Here is a 15266-nt window from a genome sequence, read left to right on the forward strand (position 1 = left end):
CTCCTAGCAACGCAGCGCTAGAGCGCCCCGGCCCCCAGGGCAGCGAGGCTGGCGGGCATGACCCCTGGTCGCCTTGGCAACAAGGATCTAGAACTTCAGCCGCCTTAGCAACACAGTCCCCTTTGTAACACAGCTCTAGAACCCAGGCCTTGCTGGTAACCGGGTCCCCCGGTGACGTAGCTTCGGGGCCCCGGTCTCCTTGGTAACGGGGTTCCCCCGGTGACGTAGCTCCGGGACCCCGGTATCCTTGGTAACGGGGTCCCCCCAGTGACGTCGCTCCGGGTCCCCGGTCTCCTTGGTAACGGGGCCGCCCCAATGACGCAGCTCCGGGACCCCGGTCTCCTTGGTAACGGAGTCCCCCCGGTGACGCAGCTCCTGGACCCCGGTCTCCTTGGTAACGGGGTCCCCCCGGTGACGTAGCTCCGGACCCCGGTTTCCCCCTCCCCTTGTCTCGGCCAGGCGCTGAGCGTCCGCCGGCCACAGCCGCTGCCCGGGCTCCCGTGCGGCGCGCGCTGCCTGGGGAGTCGCCCGCTGATTGGCCGAGCCGGGACGGGTGGGCGCGGCCGCTGCTTCCCATTGGCTCTGGCCTGGGCGGCCGCTCCCTGATTGGCCGGAACCGCGAAATCACGTGGGGAGCGGGCCGGCGGGCGACTCCTGATTGGCCGAAGTTGACAGGAGTGGGGCGGGGCCGGAGCGCGAGCGCCTCAAACTGTGGCGGGAGGTTAGGTGGGCGCGCATGCGCAGGGGGGCAGGGGCCCAGGTGGGGGAGGAGCCGGGAGAGAAGGGGCGGAGCTCAGGTGAGGGGAGGGGCTGAGAGGGGCGGGGCCCAGGTGGGGGGAGGGGCTGGGAGGGAAGGAACTGGGAGGGGAGGGCCCCAGGGAAGGACTCAGGGAGGGGAGGGGCAGGGCTCAGGCCCAGGTTTTGGGGGGGGGGGGGTTATAGGAAACGGGGAGAGAAGGAACCCCTCCCTCACAAAGGAAACGGGGGGTGTCATTGGGGAGCAGCTGGGCTGGGGGAGGCGGCAGGGGCCCCGCGGCACCGAACCAGCACCCAGGCCCAGCTTGCAGGGAGCCCTGGGCTCAGGCGTCTCCCTGCCCCCCCTGCGGCCCCAGGGGCTAACTTGGGGGAGGGCCCCCACCTTTCTCCATGGCGAGACCAGCCGGCCGACGCTCAGCCCGTGACATGGGGGGGCCTGGCCTAACATCGGCCCTGCCCCCGCTGGGCAGCATGGGTGGGGGCGGCAGATGGGGTGTGTCCCAACAGCTGGGGGGCACAAGGGGTCAAGGCAACAGCAGGGGGCGAACCATTAAGAAACTTGGGTAATTAACAGCACCTGCTAATGGGGGTGCGTGTGTGTGTGCATGCAAAATCCACAGGATTTCCCCACACACACCTTGCCACAAACAAGGTATGTGGGAGCCAGGACTCCTGGGTTCTCTCCCAGCTCTGGGAGGGGAGTGGGGACTGGGAGCCAGGACTCCTGGGTTCTCTCCCAGCTCTGGGAGAGGAGTGGGGTCTAGTGGTTAGAGCGGGGCAGGGCAGGAGCCAGGAGCCAGCTACAGGAACATGTTCGTGTTTAATTCAAATGATCTTTATTCCACATCCATGAAAACCACCCCACATCAGGGCGGCCCCTCCTCATCCTCGGCGCTGCCTTCCTCCCCTGGCGGCGTCTCCTCGTCCTCCTCCCGCAGGAGGGCCGTGCTGAGGCTCTGCAGGTCGTCCAGCACCGCGGCCAGGGTCTCTGAGGGGAGATCAGCATGGGGGAGATCGTAGCAGGTGAGGGTCGGGGGGCCATAGCCCCGCCTGGGTGGGAATCCTGGAAGGAGGGAGGGGAAGGCGGGGGGGGGGGTCACAGCCCAGGTGGGGCAGGGGGATCTTAGCAGGGAAACTCTAGGCGGGGCCATAGCCCAGGCTGAAGGGACTGAGGTTGGGGGGCCTCTGGGTGGAATCCCGGCAGAGGGGAGGCAGGGGGGCCACAGCCCAGGTGGGGTGGGGGGATCCTAGCAGGGAAACTCTGGCTGGGCCATAGCCCTGGGTGGGATCCCGGCGGGGGGCTGGAGGCTGGTCGGTACCTTTGGAGGGAGGCCGGGCTCCCCGTTTCCCCAGCGGTGGCTGCTGGCCGGTCCCTACTGGCTCCCCTGGGTCCCGCCGGGCCACCAGCCGGTTCCGCTTGTACTGGGCCAGGAGCCCCTCCTGCCGCAGCGTGGCCTGGGGGGAGAGGCGGGGTCAGGAAGGGGGGTGCGCGTGGCTCCCGGGGAAGCCCAGGCCTGGGACAGCAGGGGCTGTGGACAGGCACTGGGGGGCTCTGGCAGGGGCAACCCCCAAGCCAGCACCTACCATCAGCAGGTTCTTGTCTCTCTCCAGCGCCTGGAGCCGCGTCCCCAGCCGGCCAGTCTCCTCCCGCTTGGCTTCCTCCTGCAGCCGCGCCAGCTCCTGGCTCCTGGCTCTGTCCCGGGCCGCCTGGCGCTCGGCCTGACGCAGGGCCACCACTGCGGGGAGAGGGCGGGTGAGGGGGCGGCGGGGCGGGGGTGAGGGCCAGCAGGGGAGCCGTGGGAGGAGCCTGGGCTAGCCGGGCGTCAGGAGTGAGGGGCGCTGGCGGGGGCGTCTCTCACCGGCCTTTGTCTGCTCCCTTCGGGCCTCGCTGAGCCTCTGCTCCAGCTCCGAGAGATCCTGACGCAGCCGCGTCTCCACCTCCGTCACCTTCTCCTGTAGGGCTGGGGGGGAACGGGGGAGTTAGCTCTGACTGCCGGGGGAGAGCGCCCCCTTCTGACCCCCACTGCTCCCTGCAGCTGAGGGCCACCTGCTGCCCCCCGCGCCCCAGCCCAGCACCCCCTGCTAACCCCTGCCCCGCTCCCCACAGCCCCCCACTGTTCCCCCGCCCCAATCCCCGCAGCATGGCGCCCTCTGCTTACCCACTCCCCACATGGCACCCCCTGCTGATCCCCCCCTGCCCCGCAGCCCAGCGCCCCCTGCTGAACCCCTGCCACACTCCCCGTAGCCCGGCACCTACCACCAAGCCCCCACCCCACTCCCCGCAGACCCCCCCCTCTTGCATCCCCCCCCCACTCCACTCCCCACAGCATGGCGCCCCCCTCCCCGCAGCATGGTACTCCCCGCTGACCCCCTCCCCGCTGCATGGCACCCCCGCTGGCCCCCTCCCCGCTCCCTGCAGTATGCCCCGCCCCCAGCCCTCCCCGTACCTCTCTCATATTCAGGCCGCAGCCCAGCCAGTTCCCGTCTCAGCCCCTCAGCCTCCTCCAGGCTCTCCCGCAGCTCCCGCTGCGCCCCCTCCAGCTGCCCCTGCTGCTGCCGCCGCTCCCGCTCCGCTGCCTCCTTCTCCTCCAGCGCCCCCTGCAGGCTCCGCGTCGCCTCCCGCAGCTCCAGCTCCGCTGTGGCCAGATGGGAGACGGGACGGGTTTGTTATTAACTTGCCGGGACCTTGGGCCTCCTCCCTGCACTTCCAGCTGTGGCCAGTAGGGGCCGAACCCCAGCCAGTGGTGGGGAAAGACTGTCAGGTGCGGTTTCACCTGTGCCACCGGGGGCGCCGTCGAGCTCAACCTGGCCCACGTACCTTTCTCCCGGGCTTCGGCCACCTGCTGCTCGAGGATCTGGGCCCCCTTCTTCAGCTCGGCCACCAGACGGTCCCGCTCCTGGTGCAGCAGGGCCAGCTCGGCCCGGAGAGCCTCGTGGGACGGGCTGGAAGGGAAGGGGGGAACGAGGGAGTCAGACGGCCCCCTGCAGGAGTCCTGGCTCCCAGCCCCCCTTGGTCTAACCACTGGACCCCACTCCCCTCCCAGAGCCAGGGAGAGAACCCAGGAGTCATGGCTCCTAGCCCCCCCACTCTAACCACTAGACCCCACTCCCTCGTGGCACCCCTATAAGCGCTGTGCCATTGGCTGGTTCCCGTCCCCAGGGTGGGGTGGGGCTGGACAGGACTCACCCGTTGTTCTCCGAGCCAGCAGCCTTGGGCTGCTCGTCTCTCTGCAGTCGAGCCAGGGCCACTTTACGAGACACCAGCCCTGCAACCGTACAGATGTAGAGTTATGGCCCAGAGATGCAGCCAGCTCTGGGGCGGGGCGGCTGGGAACAGCCCCACAGGGATGCTGCAGGCGATGGCCCATCTGGCGCTGAAATGCAGCCACCTCTGGGGCAGAGTGGCTGGGCAACAGCCGCACAGTGACGCTGCTCAAAAGTTTGGGACAGGAAGTGAAGGGGGATCATGTATCCTGTTGAGACCCACAGAAGATATGATCCAGGACACCGGGCTGGATAGGCCCGGAGGTCTGCCCTGGGGCAGGCGGGATACCGGGGTAGATGGGCCCATCGGTCGGATTCACTGCTCCGGTTCGTCCCTCTCACCTTGGATGGTGTCGACTCTCTTGGCGGCGAAGGTGACTCGGTTTCCCAGCCCCGCCAGGTTCGATGCGGCCGCCTTCAGCTCCGCCTCCTGCCCCCCAACCTGCTGATGGAGCCTGTGGACAGGACAAGACCGAGGGTCAGAGGGCATGACCTCCACATCCTGACCAATCACACACTTCGCCTCCCACCCGCCGGGCCTGCGACCCCAGAACGGGAGGATGAGGGAACAGTCGAGGTTGTGACCTCAATCACACCAGCCCCAGCCGCTGATGGTCCATAGATGCCAAAACACTGCAGCAAAGGATTCTGGGTAGCAGGGGTGTGGCGGGAGCAGCTGGCTATAAGGTCATGCTAATGGGGGGACAAGATCAGAGCCAGGGATCCTTGGTGGGGCCAGATCGAAGCCGGTGCCCCCTAGAGGGGAAAGGCCTCTATTCCCCCGGGCCCCCCCGTTTGTCTGCAGAGCGCCCCCCAGTGGTACCTCCTCACGATCTCCACAAGACCCCGCAAGGCGCCCTCGGCCGCTTCCGCCCGGCGCTGGAGACGCTGCCCTGAGTCCTCTCGGTGGGACAGCTCAGCCCGGAGCGTCTGCAAGGGAGCAGAGCGCCAATCCCAGCCAGCGCCTGCCCCGGGGTGCCATTCCCCACCCCCCTGAGCCAGCCAGCGCCCGCCCTGGGGTGCCATTCCCCACCCCCCGAGCCAGCCAGTCCCTGCCCTGGGGTGCCATTCCCCACCCCCCGAGCCAGCCAGCGTCCGCCCCGGGGTGCCTTTCCCCACCCCCCGAGCCAGCCAGTGCCCGCCCCGGGTGCCATTCCCCACCCCCCTCAGCCAGCGCGCGCCCCGGGGTGCCATTCCTCACCTCCAGAGCCAGCCAGCGTCCGCCCCGGGGTGCCATTCCCCACCCCCCTGAGCCAGCCAGTGCCCGCCCCGGGGTGCCATTCCTCACCTCCAGAGCCAGCCAGCATCCGCCCCGGGGTGCCATTCCCCACCCCCCTGAGCCAGCCAGTGCCTGCCCCGGGGTGCCATTCCCCACCTCCTGAACCAGCCAGTGCCTGCCCTGGGTGCCATTCCCCACCCCCCTCAGCCAGCGTCCGCCCCGGGGTGCCATTCCCCACACCCCTCTCAGCCAGCGCCCGCCCCGGGGTGCCATTGCCCGCCCCCCCGAGCCAGCCAGTGCCTGCCCCGGGTGCAATCCCCCACCTCCTGATCCAGCCAGTGCCCGCCCCGGGTGCAATCCCCCACCTCCTGATCCAGCCAGTGCCCGCCCCGGGTGCAATCCCCCACCTCCTGAACCAGCCAGTGCCTGCCCTGGGTGCCATTCCCCACCCCCCTCAGCCAGCGTCCGCCCCGGGTGCAATCCCCCACCTCCTGAACCAGCCAGTGCCTGCCCTCGGGTGCCATCCCCCACCCCGCAAGTCAGCCAGTGCCTGCCCTCGGGTGCCATCCCCCACCCTCCAAGTCAGCCAGTGCCTGCCCTCGGGTGCCATCCCCCACCCCCCGAGTCAGCCAGTCCCTGCCCTGGGGGTGCCATTCCCCCACCCCCTTGAGCCAGCCAGTGCACACCCCAGGGTGCCATTCCCGCCCCCCCGAGCCAGCCAGCGCCCGCCCCGGGGTGCCATTCCCCACCCCCCTGAGCCAGCCAGTGCCCGCCCCGGGGTGCCATTCCTCACCTCCAGAGCCAGCCAGCATCCGCCCCGGGGTGCCATTCCCCACCCCCCTGAGCCAGCCAGTGCCTGCCCCGGGGTGCCATTCCCCACCTCCTGAACCAGCCAGTGCCTGCCCTGGGTGCCATTCCCCACCCCCCTCAGCCAGCGTCCGCCCCGGGGTGCCATTCCCCACACCCCTCTCAGCCAGCGCCCGCCCCGGGGTGCCATTGCCCGCCCCCCCGAGCCAGCCAGTGCCTGCCCCGGGTGCAATCCCCCACCTCCTGATCCAGCCAGTGCCCGCCCCGGGTGCAATCCCCCACCTCCTGATCCAGCCAGTGCCCGCCCCGGGTGCAATCCCCCACCTCCTGAACCAGCCAGTGCCTGCCCTGGGTGCCATTCCCCACCCCCCTCAGCCAGCGTCCGCCCCGGGTGCAATCCCCCACCTCCTGAACCAGCCAGTGCCTGCCCTCGGGTGCCATCCCCCACCCCGCAAGTCAGCCAGTGCCTGCCCTCGGGTGCCATCCCCCACCCTCCAAGTCAGCCAGTGCCTGCCCTCGGGTGCCATCCCCCACCCCCCGAGTCAGCCAGTCCCTGCCCTGGGGGTGCCATTCCCCCACCCCCTTGAGCCAGCCAGTGCACACCCCAGGGTGCCATTCCCGCCCCCCCGAGCCAGCCAGCGCCCGCCCCGGGGTGCCATTCCCCCCCCCACCCCCCGAGCCAGCCAGTGCCCTTCCTCACCTCCAGAGCCAGCCAGTGCCTGCCCCGGGGTGCCATTCCCCGCCCCCCTGAATCAGCCAGTCCCTGACCTGGGGTGCCATCCCCCACCCCCTAAGCCAGCCAGTGCCCGCCCCGGGGTGCCATTCCCCGCCCCCCCGAGCCAGCCAGTGCCCGCCCCGGGTGCAATCCCCCACCTCCTGAACCAGCCAGTGCCCACCCCGGGTGCAATCCCCCACCTCCTGAACCAGCCAGTCCCTGCCCTGGGAGTGCCATCCCCCACCCCCCGAGTCAGCCAGTCCCTGCCCTGGGGGTGCCATTCCCCCACCCCCCTGAGCCAGCCAGTCCCTGCCCCGGGGGTGCCATTCCCCCACCCCCCTGAGCCAGCCAGTGCCCGCCCCGGGTGCTATCCCCCACCTCCTGAACCAGCCAGTGCCCGTCCCGGGGTGCCATTTCCTGCCCCATGTCCCATTCCCCGCCCCCCAGAGCACGCCCCAGGGTGCCATCCCCCACCCGCCTCAGCCAGCCAGTCCCTGCCCTGGGGCTGGATGGGAGCCGGCGCCCCCTAGAGGGGAAAAGCCCCATTCCCGCACCCTCGAGCCAGGACCGAACCTTGTTGTTCACTCGTTCCATGTCGGCCTCAGCTATCTTATCCTGAAGACTGTGAAGCAGCAGCGCCACCTTCTGGTCCCTCGACTCCACTTCGCCCTGCAGCTCTGAGACCTAGAGAGCGAGCGTGGGGGACTGAACTACTCCGGGGGGGATTCTGCGCGTCTGCGGACGTGCCCAATCCCTCGGTCTCGCAGAATGTTGTATTTTCCCGTACAAAAAACATTTTGCCTAAGAAGTGCTGCAGTGTCGCCTTTTGCCCACCAGAGGGCACTGTGGCACCAGACCAGCCAGCTGCTTTCCTGAGACTGAGTGGAAGGCAGGTTGGGTGAAAGTGACCATGAAATGGAAGAGTTCATGATTGTAAGAAATGGTAGGAGGGACAAGAGCACAATAAGACAATGGATTTCGAGAAGGCGACGTCGGCAAACTCAGGGAGCTGGTAGGTAAGATCCCATGGGAAGCAAGTCTAAGGGGAAACACAATTGAAGACAGCTGGCAGTTTTTCAGAGACATTATTAAGGGCAAGAGCAAACTATCCCACTGTGTAGGAAAGATAGGAAGGATGGCAAGAGACCACCCTGGCTTAACCAGGAGATCTTCAGTGATCTAAAAATCAAAAAAGAGTCCTACAAAAAGTGTAAACTAGGTCAAATTACAAAGGCTGAATATAAGCAAATAACACAAGTCTGTAGGGACAAAATTAGAAAGGCCAAGGCACAAAACCAGAACAAACTAGCTAGAGACATAAAGGTAACAAGAAAATAGTCTACAAATACATTTGAATCAAGAGGAAGACCAAGGACAGGGTAGGCCCGTTACTCAATGAGGGGGGGAAACAATAACGAAGTGTGGAAATGGCAGAGGTACTTAATGACTTCTTTGTTTCGGTTTTCACCAAGAAGGTTGGTGATGATTGGACGTCTAACATAGTGAATGCCAGTGAAAACGGGGTAGGATCAGGGGCTAAAATAGGGAAAGAACAAGTTAAAAATTACTTGGACAAATTAGATGTCTTCAAGTCACCAGGGCCTGATGAAATGCCTCCTAGAATACTCAAGGAGCTGACTGAGGAAATATCTGAGCCATTAGCGATTATCTTTGAAAAGTCATGGAAGACGGGAGACATTCCAGAAGACTGGAAAAGGGCAAATATAGTGCCCATCTATAAAAAGGGAAATAAGGACAACCTGGGGAATTACAGCTTAACTCTGTACCTGGAAAGATAATGGAGCAAATAACTAAGCAATCAATTTGCAAACATCTAGAAGATAATAAGGTGATAAGTAACAGTCAGCCTGGATTTGTCAAGAACAAATCGTGTCAAACCAACCTGATGGCTTGTTACCCTGTCAAAGAAAGTTTGTGGATGGGGGGAAGTAGTAGATGGGGAATATCTTGACTTTAGTAAAGCTTTTGATACTGTCTCGCATGACCTTCTCATAAACAAACTATGGAAATACAACCTAGATGGAGCTACTATAAGGTGGGTGCAGAACTGGTTGGAAAACCATTCCCAGAGATCAGAGGGGTAGCCGTGTTAGTCTGAATCTGTAAAAAGCAACAGAGGGTCCTGTGGCACCTTTAAGACTAACAGAAGTATTGGGAGCATAAGCTTTTGTGGGTAAGAACCTCACTTCTTCAGATCTTCTGAAGAAGTGAGGTTCTTACCCACGAAAGCTTATGCTCCCAATACTTCTGTTAGTCTTAAAGGTGCCACAGGACCCTCTGTTGCATTCCCAGAGAGAAATCATCAGCGGTTCACAGTCATGCTGGAAGGGCATAACGAGTGGGGTTCCACAGGGATCAGTTCTGGGTCCGGTTCTGTTCAATGTCTTCATCAACGATTTAGATAATGGCATAGAGAGCACACCTATAAAGTTTGTGGACGATACCAAGCTGGGAGGGGTTGCAAGTGCTTTGGAGGACAGGATGAGAATTCAAAATGATCTGGACAAACTGGAGAAATGGTCTGAGGAAAATAGGATGAAATTCAATAAGGACAAATGCAAAGTACTCCACTTAGGAAGGAATCAGTTGCACACATACAGAATGGGAAATGACTGCCTAGGAAGGAGTACTGAGGAAAGGGATCTGGGGGTTATAGTGAATCACAAGCTAAATATGAGTCAACAGTGTAACACTATTGCAAAAAAAGCGAACATCATTCTGGGATGTATTAACAGGAGTGTTGTAAGCAAGACACAAGAAGTCATTCTTCCGCTCTACTCTGCACTGATTAGGCCTCAACTGGAGTATTGTGTCCAGTTCTGGGTGCCACATTTCAGGAAAGATGTGGACAAATTGGAGAAAGTCCAGAGAAGAGCAACAAAAATGATGAAAGGTCTAGAAAACATGACCTCTGAGGGAAGATTGAAAAAACTGGGTTTGTTTAGGCTGGAGAAGAGAAGACTGAGAGGGGACATGATAACCGTTTTCAAGTACATAAAAGGTTGTTACAAGGAGGAGGGAGAAGAATTGTTCTTAGCCTCTGAGGATAGGACAAGAAGCAATGGGCTTAAATTGCAGCAAAGGAGGTTTAGGTTGGACATTAGGAAAAACTTCCTAACTGTCAGGGTGGTGAAGCACTGGAATAAATTGCCTAGGGAGGCTGTGGAATCTCCATCATTGGGGATTTTTAAGAGCAGGTCAGACAAACACCTGCCAGGGATGGTCTAGGTAATACTTAGTCCTGCCTTGAGTGCAGGGGACTGGACTAGATGACCTCTCGAGGTCCCGTCCAGTCCCATGATTCTATGCTGCGTTCTAGCGCCACAGCGCCCTCTGGTGGGAAAAAGGCGGAACTGCAGCACTTCTTAGGCAAAATGTATTTTATGACAGAAAATACAAAATTCGATGCCCAGTTCTGCAGAATTCCCCTGCAGTGGAGTTGATCACAGCACCCTGCTGGCAGAGCCAGGTTAGGACAGAGCGGGTCACACAGAGCTACTGGGGGGGGTCACAGACTGGGGTTCAGAATGGCTAGAGGGGGGCACAGACTGGGGCATGGGATGACAGCTTTGAGCCTGGGGACGGGGGGCTACAGAGACCCATGGGATGCGGGGTGCAGGGACACGGGCAGATGTGCCTGACTGAATGGGAGAGGCTCGGGGTCAGCCAGGGTCTGCATGGGGGAGGCTACCCAACTCCCTAACAATCCCCCCCCCCAAAGAAAAACCTCCCACCCACACCCAACACCCTCCTGGCTCCTTCCCTCTCCCTCAGCTCCTCCGTTACCCCTGACTCCCCCAGGCATTTGCACTGCTTCTGACGGGGGCAGGAAATACAGCTCTGTAGTGTCATTTAGAAGAATTATACAAAGTTGTGTATTAATACGCCTCGTAAGGAATCTATTTGTCAAAACAAATTACCAGCATCTTTTTTGGTTGGGTCTGTATTGTTACAGGCATACTCGCTGACAGATAGTTTGAAATAAATGACCAAAATAATTGTAACTGGCATGATTCTATTGTGTTATTTTGACAAATCAAATACGCAGAATTTGGGAGAATTTTCAAATATTGTGTGCAGAATTTTACATTTTTTGGCGCAGAATTCTCCCAGTATAGAACCCAGGAGTCCGGGCTCCCAGGCCCCTGCTCCCAGCACTAGACCCCGCTCCCCTCCAGCAGGCCCTCACCTTCCTCTGGAGCAGGTTGGTGGCGTCCACGTGGCCAAGCTCCTGGGATCTGAGCTGCACCATGAGGGCAAAGACCTTCTCCCGCCAGCGGCTCAGCAGGGACTGGCTCTTCTGGGCCAGCTCGGGCTGCAGGGGGTCACAGGGCTGGAGGGAGACATTGGGTCAACACCAGGCTACAGCGCAGCCCCCTACAGCACAGCGCCCCCTAGAGCTGCCCTGGGGAACTGGGCCAGCCCTGGGTGCCAGGGGAGAGCGACCCAGTGGTGCCAGGGAGCCGTTACCTTCCTGGTCAGCTCCAGCTCCTGCAGGGCCAGGATGTCGCTGAGCGAGGCCAGTCTGAGCTGCAGCAGCTCCGCCGTCGTCCTCAGGGCGTCGCGCTCCCCTTCTAGGCACTGGGGGTAAGGGGAGGATGTGAGCGCCCCCGGCTGGGGATCAGTCTTGTCCCTGTGTGTGCCAGTGCCCCCTGCTGGGGGGATCAGTCCTGTCCCCCCCATGTGTGTCAGCGCCCCCTGCTGAGAGGGGATCAGTCCTGCCCCCTGCAGGATGCAATAGGAACGGCCCATGTGTAGCTCGCCCCTCCAGAGCCCCCCCTCCTCACCTGCACCTGGCCGAGTAGCTGCTGCCTCTCGGGGCCCAGCCCGCTCCCCTGCTCCCCCATGTAGGTCCGCAGCTGCTGCAGCAGAGCCTGCTGGGAGGCCAGCTCCGCCTGGGCCGTGCTGCGGGGGGAGAAAGCAGGGGGTTGACACATGGGGACAGGGGCTTCCTGCCTCCAGGGGGCGCCATCCCGCAGCCGTTCCTACCTGAGCTGCTCCTGCAGGCTCTGGCGCTCCCGTGCCCTCGCCTCCAGCTCCTGCTCCAGCTGCAGGGCCCGCTGCCGCAGGGAGCCGACTTCAGCCCCATGGGCCACGCAGAGACGGGAGAGCTGGGGGGAGAGAGGGGACCTGGGTGGGAAGAGAACCCAGGAGTCCTGGCTCCCTGCCCCGCCTGCTCTAACCCGCCAGCCCCCACCCCCCTCCCAGAGCCGGGGATAGAACCAAGGAGTCCTGGCTCCCAGCCCCCCTGCTCTAACCCACCAGACCCCACTCCCCTCCCAGAGCCGGGGATAGAACCCAGGAGTCCTGGCTCCCAGCCCCGCACTCACCTCAGCCTGGTGCTCCCCCAGCGCCCCCTGCAGGCGCTCTGTCGCCCTCTGGGTCTGGGCCTTCCCTTCCTCCAGCGCCGCCTGCAGCTCCCCCCGCGCCACCGCCAGCTCCTGCTGGTGCTGCTCAGCGGCCACTTCTAGCTCCGCCCTCAGGGCATCAGCTTCTGCTTGGCCACGCCTCCTCAGCTCCTCTAGCTCCGCCCTCAGGGCATTAGTTTCTGCTTGGCCACGCCTCCTCAGCTCTTCCAACTCTGCCTTCAGGGCAGTAACTTCTGCCTGGCCACGCCTCTTCTGCTCCTCTAGCTCTGCCCTCAGGGCCTTGTTCTCAGCCTGGCTCCTCCCCCTCAGCTGCTCCAGCTCCCCCTGCAGACAGGCCACGGTGCTTTCCCTGGCGGCCACCGTGGCCTCCTGCTGGAGGGCGGCAGCTCGGAGCCCAGCTAGCTCCGCCTCCAGCCGCTGGATCTCGTGGAGCTGGTGGGAAATGAGCTCGGCCTGCTGGGATATGGCCAGGGCGTGACGGGCAGCTGGGGGCTCCGCTTCCCTGTCCAGGGACCTGCAGGGGAGGGAGAGATGGACGTGGGGCCTTTCACCTCTAGGGGACTGGCTCCGATCCTGCTGCTGGAGGGCGGGGGAGAGACTGGCTGGCTCAGGGGAGTGGGGAATGGGATACGGCCTTTTACCTGGTCCTAGCTCCAGGCTCCTCCGTTTCCGCTCCTGCCCTCCCCCTGGGTGCCCTGGCGCCCCCTGCTGCCCATCTGTGCAGCTCATCTCGGAGGCGCTGGTTCTCCTGCCTCAGCTCCGTGAGCTCCTGGGGCTGCCAGCAGGGCGGCCCGGCCCTCCAGGGCGCCGCTCCAGAAGCAGCCAGGGGAGGCGCTGACCGGCTCTGGAAATGGGAGGGAGGGATCAGCCCCCTAGGACCTATGGGAGAAATGACACGGAATGGCACCCAGGTGTCTGGAATGGCAATGCATGGGGCTCATCCCTAGGATGCTGGAGATGGGGAATGGGACCCAGGTGTCCGGGATAGCAATGCATGGGGCTCATCCCTACGGTGCTGGAGATGGGGCATGGGACCCAGGTGTCCGGGATAGCAATGCATGGGGCTCATCCCTAGGATGCTGGAGATGGGGAATGGGACCCAGGTGTCCGGGATAGCAATGCATGGGGCTCGTCCCTACGGTGCTGGAGATGGGGAATGGGACCCAGGTGTCCAGGATAGCAATGCATGGGGCTCATCCCTACGGTGCTGGAGATGGGGCATGGGACCCAGGTGTCCGGGATAGCAATGCATGGGGCTCGTCCCTACGGTGCTGGAGATGGGGAATGGGACCCAGGTGTCCGGGATAGCAATGCATGGGGCTCGTCCCTACGGTGCTGGAGATGGGGAATGGGACCCAGGTGTCCGGGATAGCAATGCATGGGGCTCGTCCCTACGGTGCTGGAGATGGGGAATGGGACCCAGGTGTCCGGGATAGCAATGCATGGGGCTCATCCCTACGGTGCTGGAGATGGGGAATGGGACCCAGGTGTCTGGGATAGCAATGCATGGGGCTCATCCCTACGGTGCTGGAGATGGGGAATGGGATCCAGGCGTCCGAGACGGCAGCGTGTGGTGCTGGGCTGAGGGGACTCTCAGAGCTGTGGATGTTACCGGGGAGTCTGGGGGCTCCGAAGGCGGCCGGTGGGTCCAGGAGACCCCTGGATTCTTCCCTTTTGTCCATTGTCCTGCGGGCGGCCGGACGACTCCCTGTCGCTAGAGGGGAACAGACTGGCTCGTCTCTCTCCCCCAGCCAAGTGCCCACCGGGCGGCTGCTGCAGCCTGGGGACTTATGATAGACCCTACAAAAACATCCCGAGCTGCCACACAGCACCTAGCAAGGCAGCTCCCCCCCCCCATTCCCATCCCCCACAGTCCCCCCCCGCGCGGGGCACGCCGGGAGTCTGGTTCCCTCCCCCCCCCCCCCACAGCGCGGGGCACGCCGGGAGAATGGTCCCCCCCTCCCCCCGCGCGGGGCACGCCGGGAGTCTGGTTCCCTCCCCCCGCGCGCGGCACGCCGGGAGTCTGGTCCCTCCCCCCCCCCCCCAGCGCGGGGCACGCCGGGAGAATGGTCCCCCCCCTCCCCCCGCGCGGGGCACGCCGGGAGTCTGGTCCCCCTCCTGCACGCGCGGGGCACGCCGGGAGTCTGGTTCCCCCCCCCCCGCGCAGGGCACGCCGGGAGAGTCTGGTCCCCCTCCCGCACGCGCGGGGCACGCCGGGAGTCTGGTTCCCCCCCCCCGCGCAGGGCACGCCGGGAGAGTCTGGTCCCCCTCCCGCACGCGCGGGGCACACCGGGAGTCTGGTTCCCTCCCCCCCCCGCGCGGGGCACGCCGGGAGTCTGGTTCGGGGTCCACACCTCTCCACACCCTACTTCCTCCAGCTCCCCACGCCGGGCTGCGGGGAAACCTCGCGAGACCAACAGCCCCCCTCGCGCCACGGACCCGCGGGAACCCGAACGAGCCAATCAGCGGACAGGGGGCGGGGTCATAGCGAGGCTCTCCCCTTTCCTCCAACTAACCAATCCGCGCCGAGGGGAGGAATCAGCGGGGGGGACATACGGCCTCAGGCAGCAATGACCAATCAGCGGGGAAAACGGGAGCCAGGGTCTCCGCCCCCAGGCAGTGCTGACCAATCACAGCTGTAGGAGGCCAGGGCGGGAGGATTGAGGAGGAGCGGGATGCCGGGATGCCCGCGCTGCTGGGCTCAGGGATCCTTCCCGCAAGCCTGGGACTGGGAGCGCCTGTGTTTGCCGATAAGTAACTCTAGCGCTTAGCTGCACTGACCCATTGGGTTTGTCTACATGGAGACCTGCTCCGGTTTAATTAAACCAGATTAACCCTCTATGTGGATGCCCTTAATGCAGATTGAATGGTTTATTCCAGTTTAGTTTCGCTCTATGTTCATTTCCACTCAGACTTATACTAAAATGGAATAAACCACACAACAGGGATGGGTGGGGGGCTTAATCTGAATTAACTAATCCAGATTCAGCAGGCAATCAGCCATGCAACGGCGGTCCCCGGCTCCCTGGAGGTGCTGAGCTGTATCCAAAGCAGATGAAACACCACGTGGAGGAGTCTCTTCCCTGCCGTTCTCTGTGTGGGGCCGACTCAATAA

General features: G+C 63.4%; 1 protein-coding gene across 1 annotated transcript; it reads right to left on the reverse strand.

Annotated features, from left to right (window-relative positions):
- Window positions 1-1622: 1622 nt before the first annotated feature.
- Window positions 1623-13833, reverse strand: CCHCR1 (coiled-coil alpha-helical rod protein 1). The gene is made up of 17 exons (XM_065416108.1): window positions 13764-13833; window positions 12793-13030; window positions 12113-12665; window positions 11772-11893; window positions 11570-11687; window positions 11253-11363; window positions 10972-11115; window positions 7335-7445; window positions 4844-4950; window positions 4363-4475; window positions 3944-4022; window positions 3575-3699; window positions 3204-3392; window positions 2616-2717; window positions 2341-2492; window positions 2076-2211; window positions 1623-1744 (listed from the first exon to the last, which is right to left on the reverse strand). Exons 1-17 carry the CDS (start codon window positions 13831-13833, stop codon window positions 1623-1625), a joined length of 2592 nt encoding a protein of 863 aa, XP_065272180.1.
- Window positions 13834-15266: the final 1433 nt, after the last annotated feature.

The sequence above is a fragment of the Emys orbicularis genome, chromosome 13 (genome assembly GCF_028017835.1).
Source record: "Emys orbicularis isolate rEmyOrb1 chromosome 13, rEmyOrb1.hap1, whole genome shotgun sequence".
Taxonomy (NCBI): domain Eukaryota; kingdom Metazoa; phylum Chordata; order Testudines; family Emydidae; genus Emys; species Emys orbicularis.

Bases quoted from the DNA above. Each gene is read 5' to 3' on its own strand.
- CCHCR1 (XM_065416108.1), bottom strand. From the start codon at position 13,833: ATGGACAAAAGGGAAGAATCCAGGGGTCTCCTGGACCCACCGGCCGCC. The intron at 12,666-12,792 runs GTAAAAGGCCGT...CCTCCCCTGCAG, and splicing joins GAGCCTGGAGCTAGGACCAG to GTCCCTGGACAGGGAAGCGG. The intron at 2,212-2,340 runs GTAGGTGCTGGC...CTCTCCCCCCAG, and splicing joins GAGACAAGAACCTGCTGATG to GCCACGCTGCGGCAGGAGGG.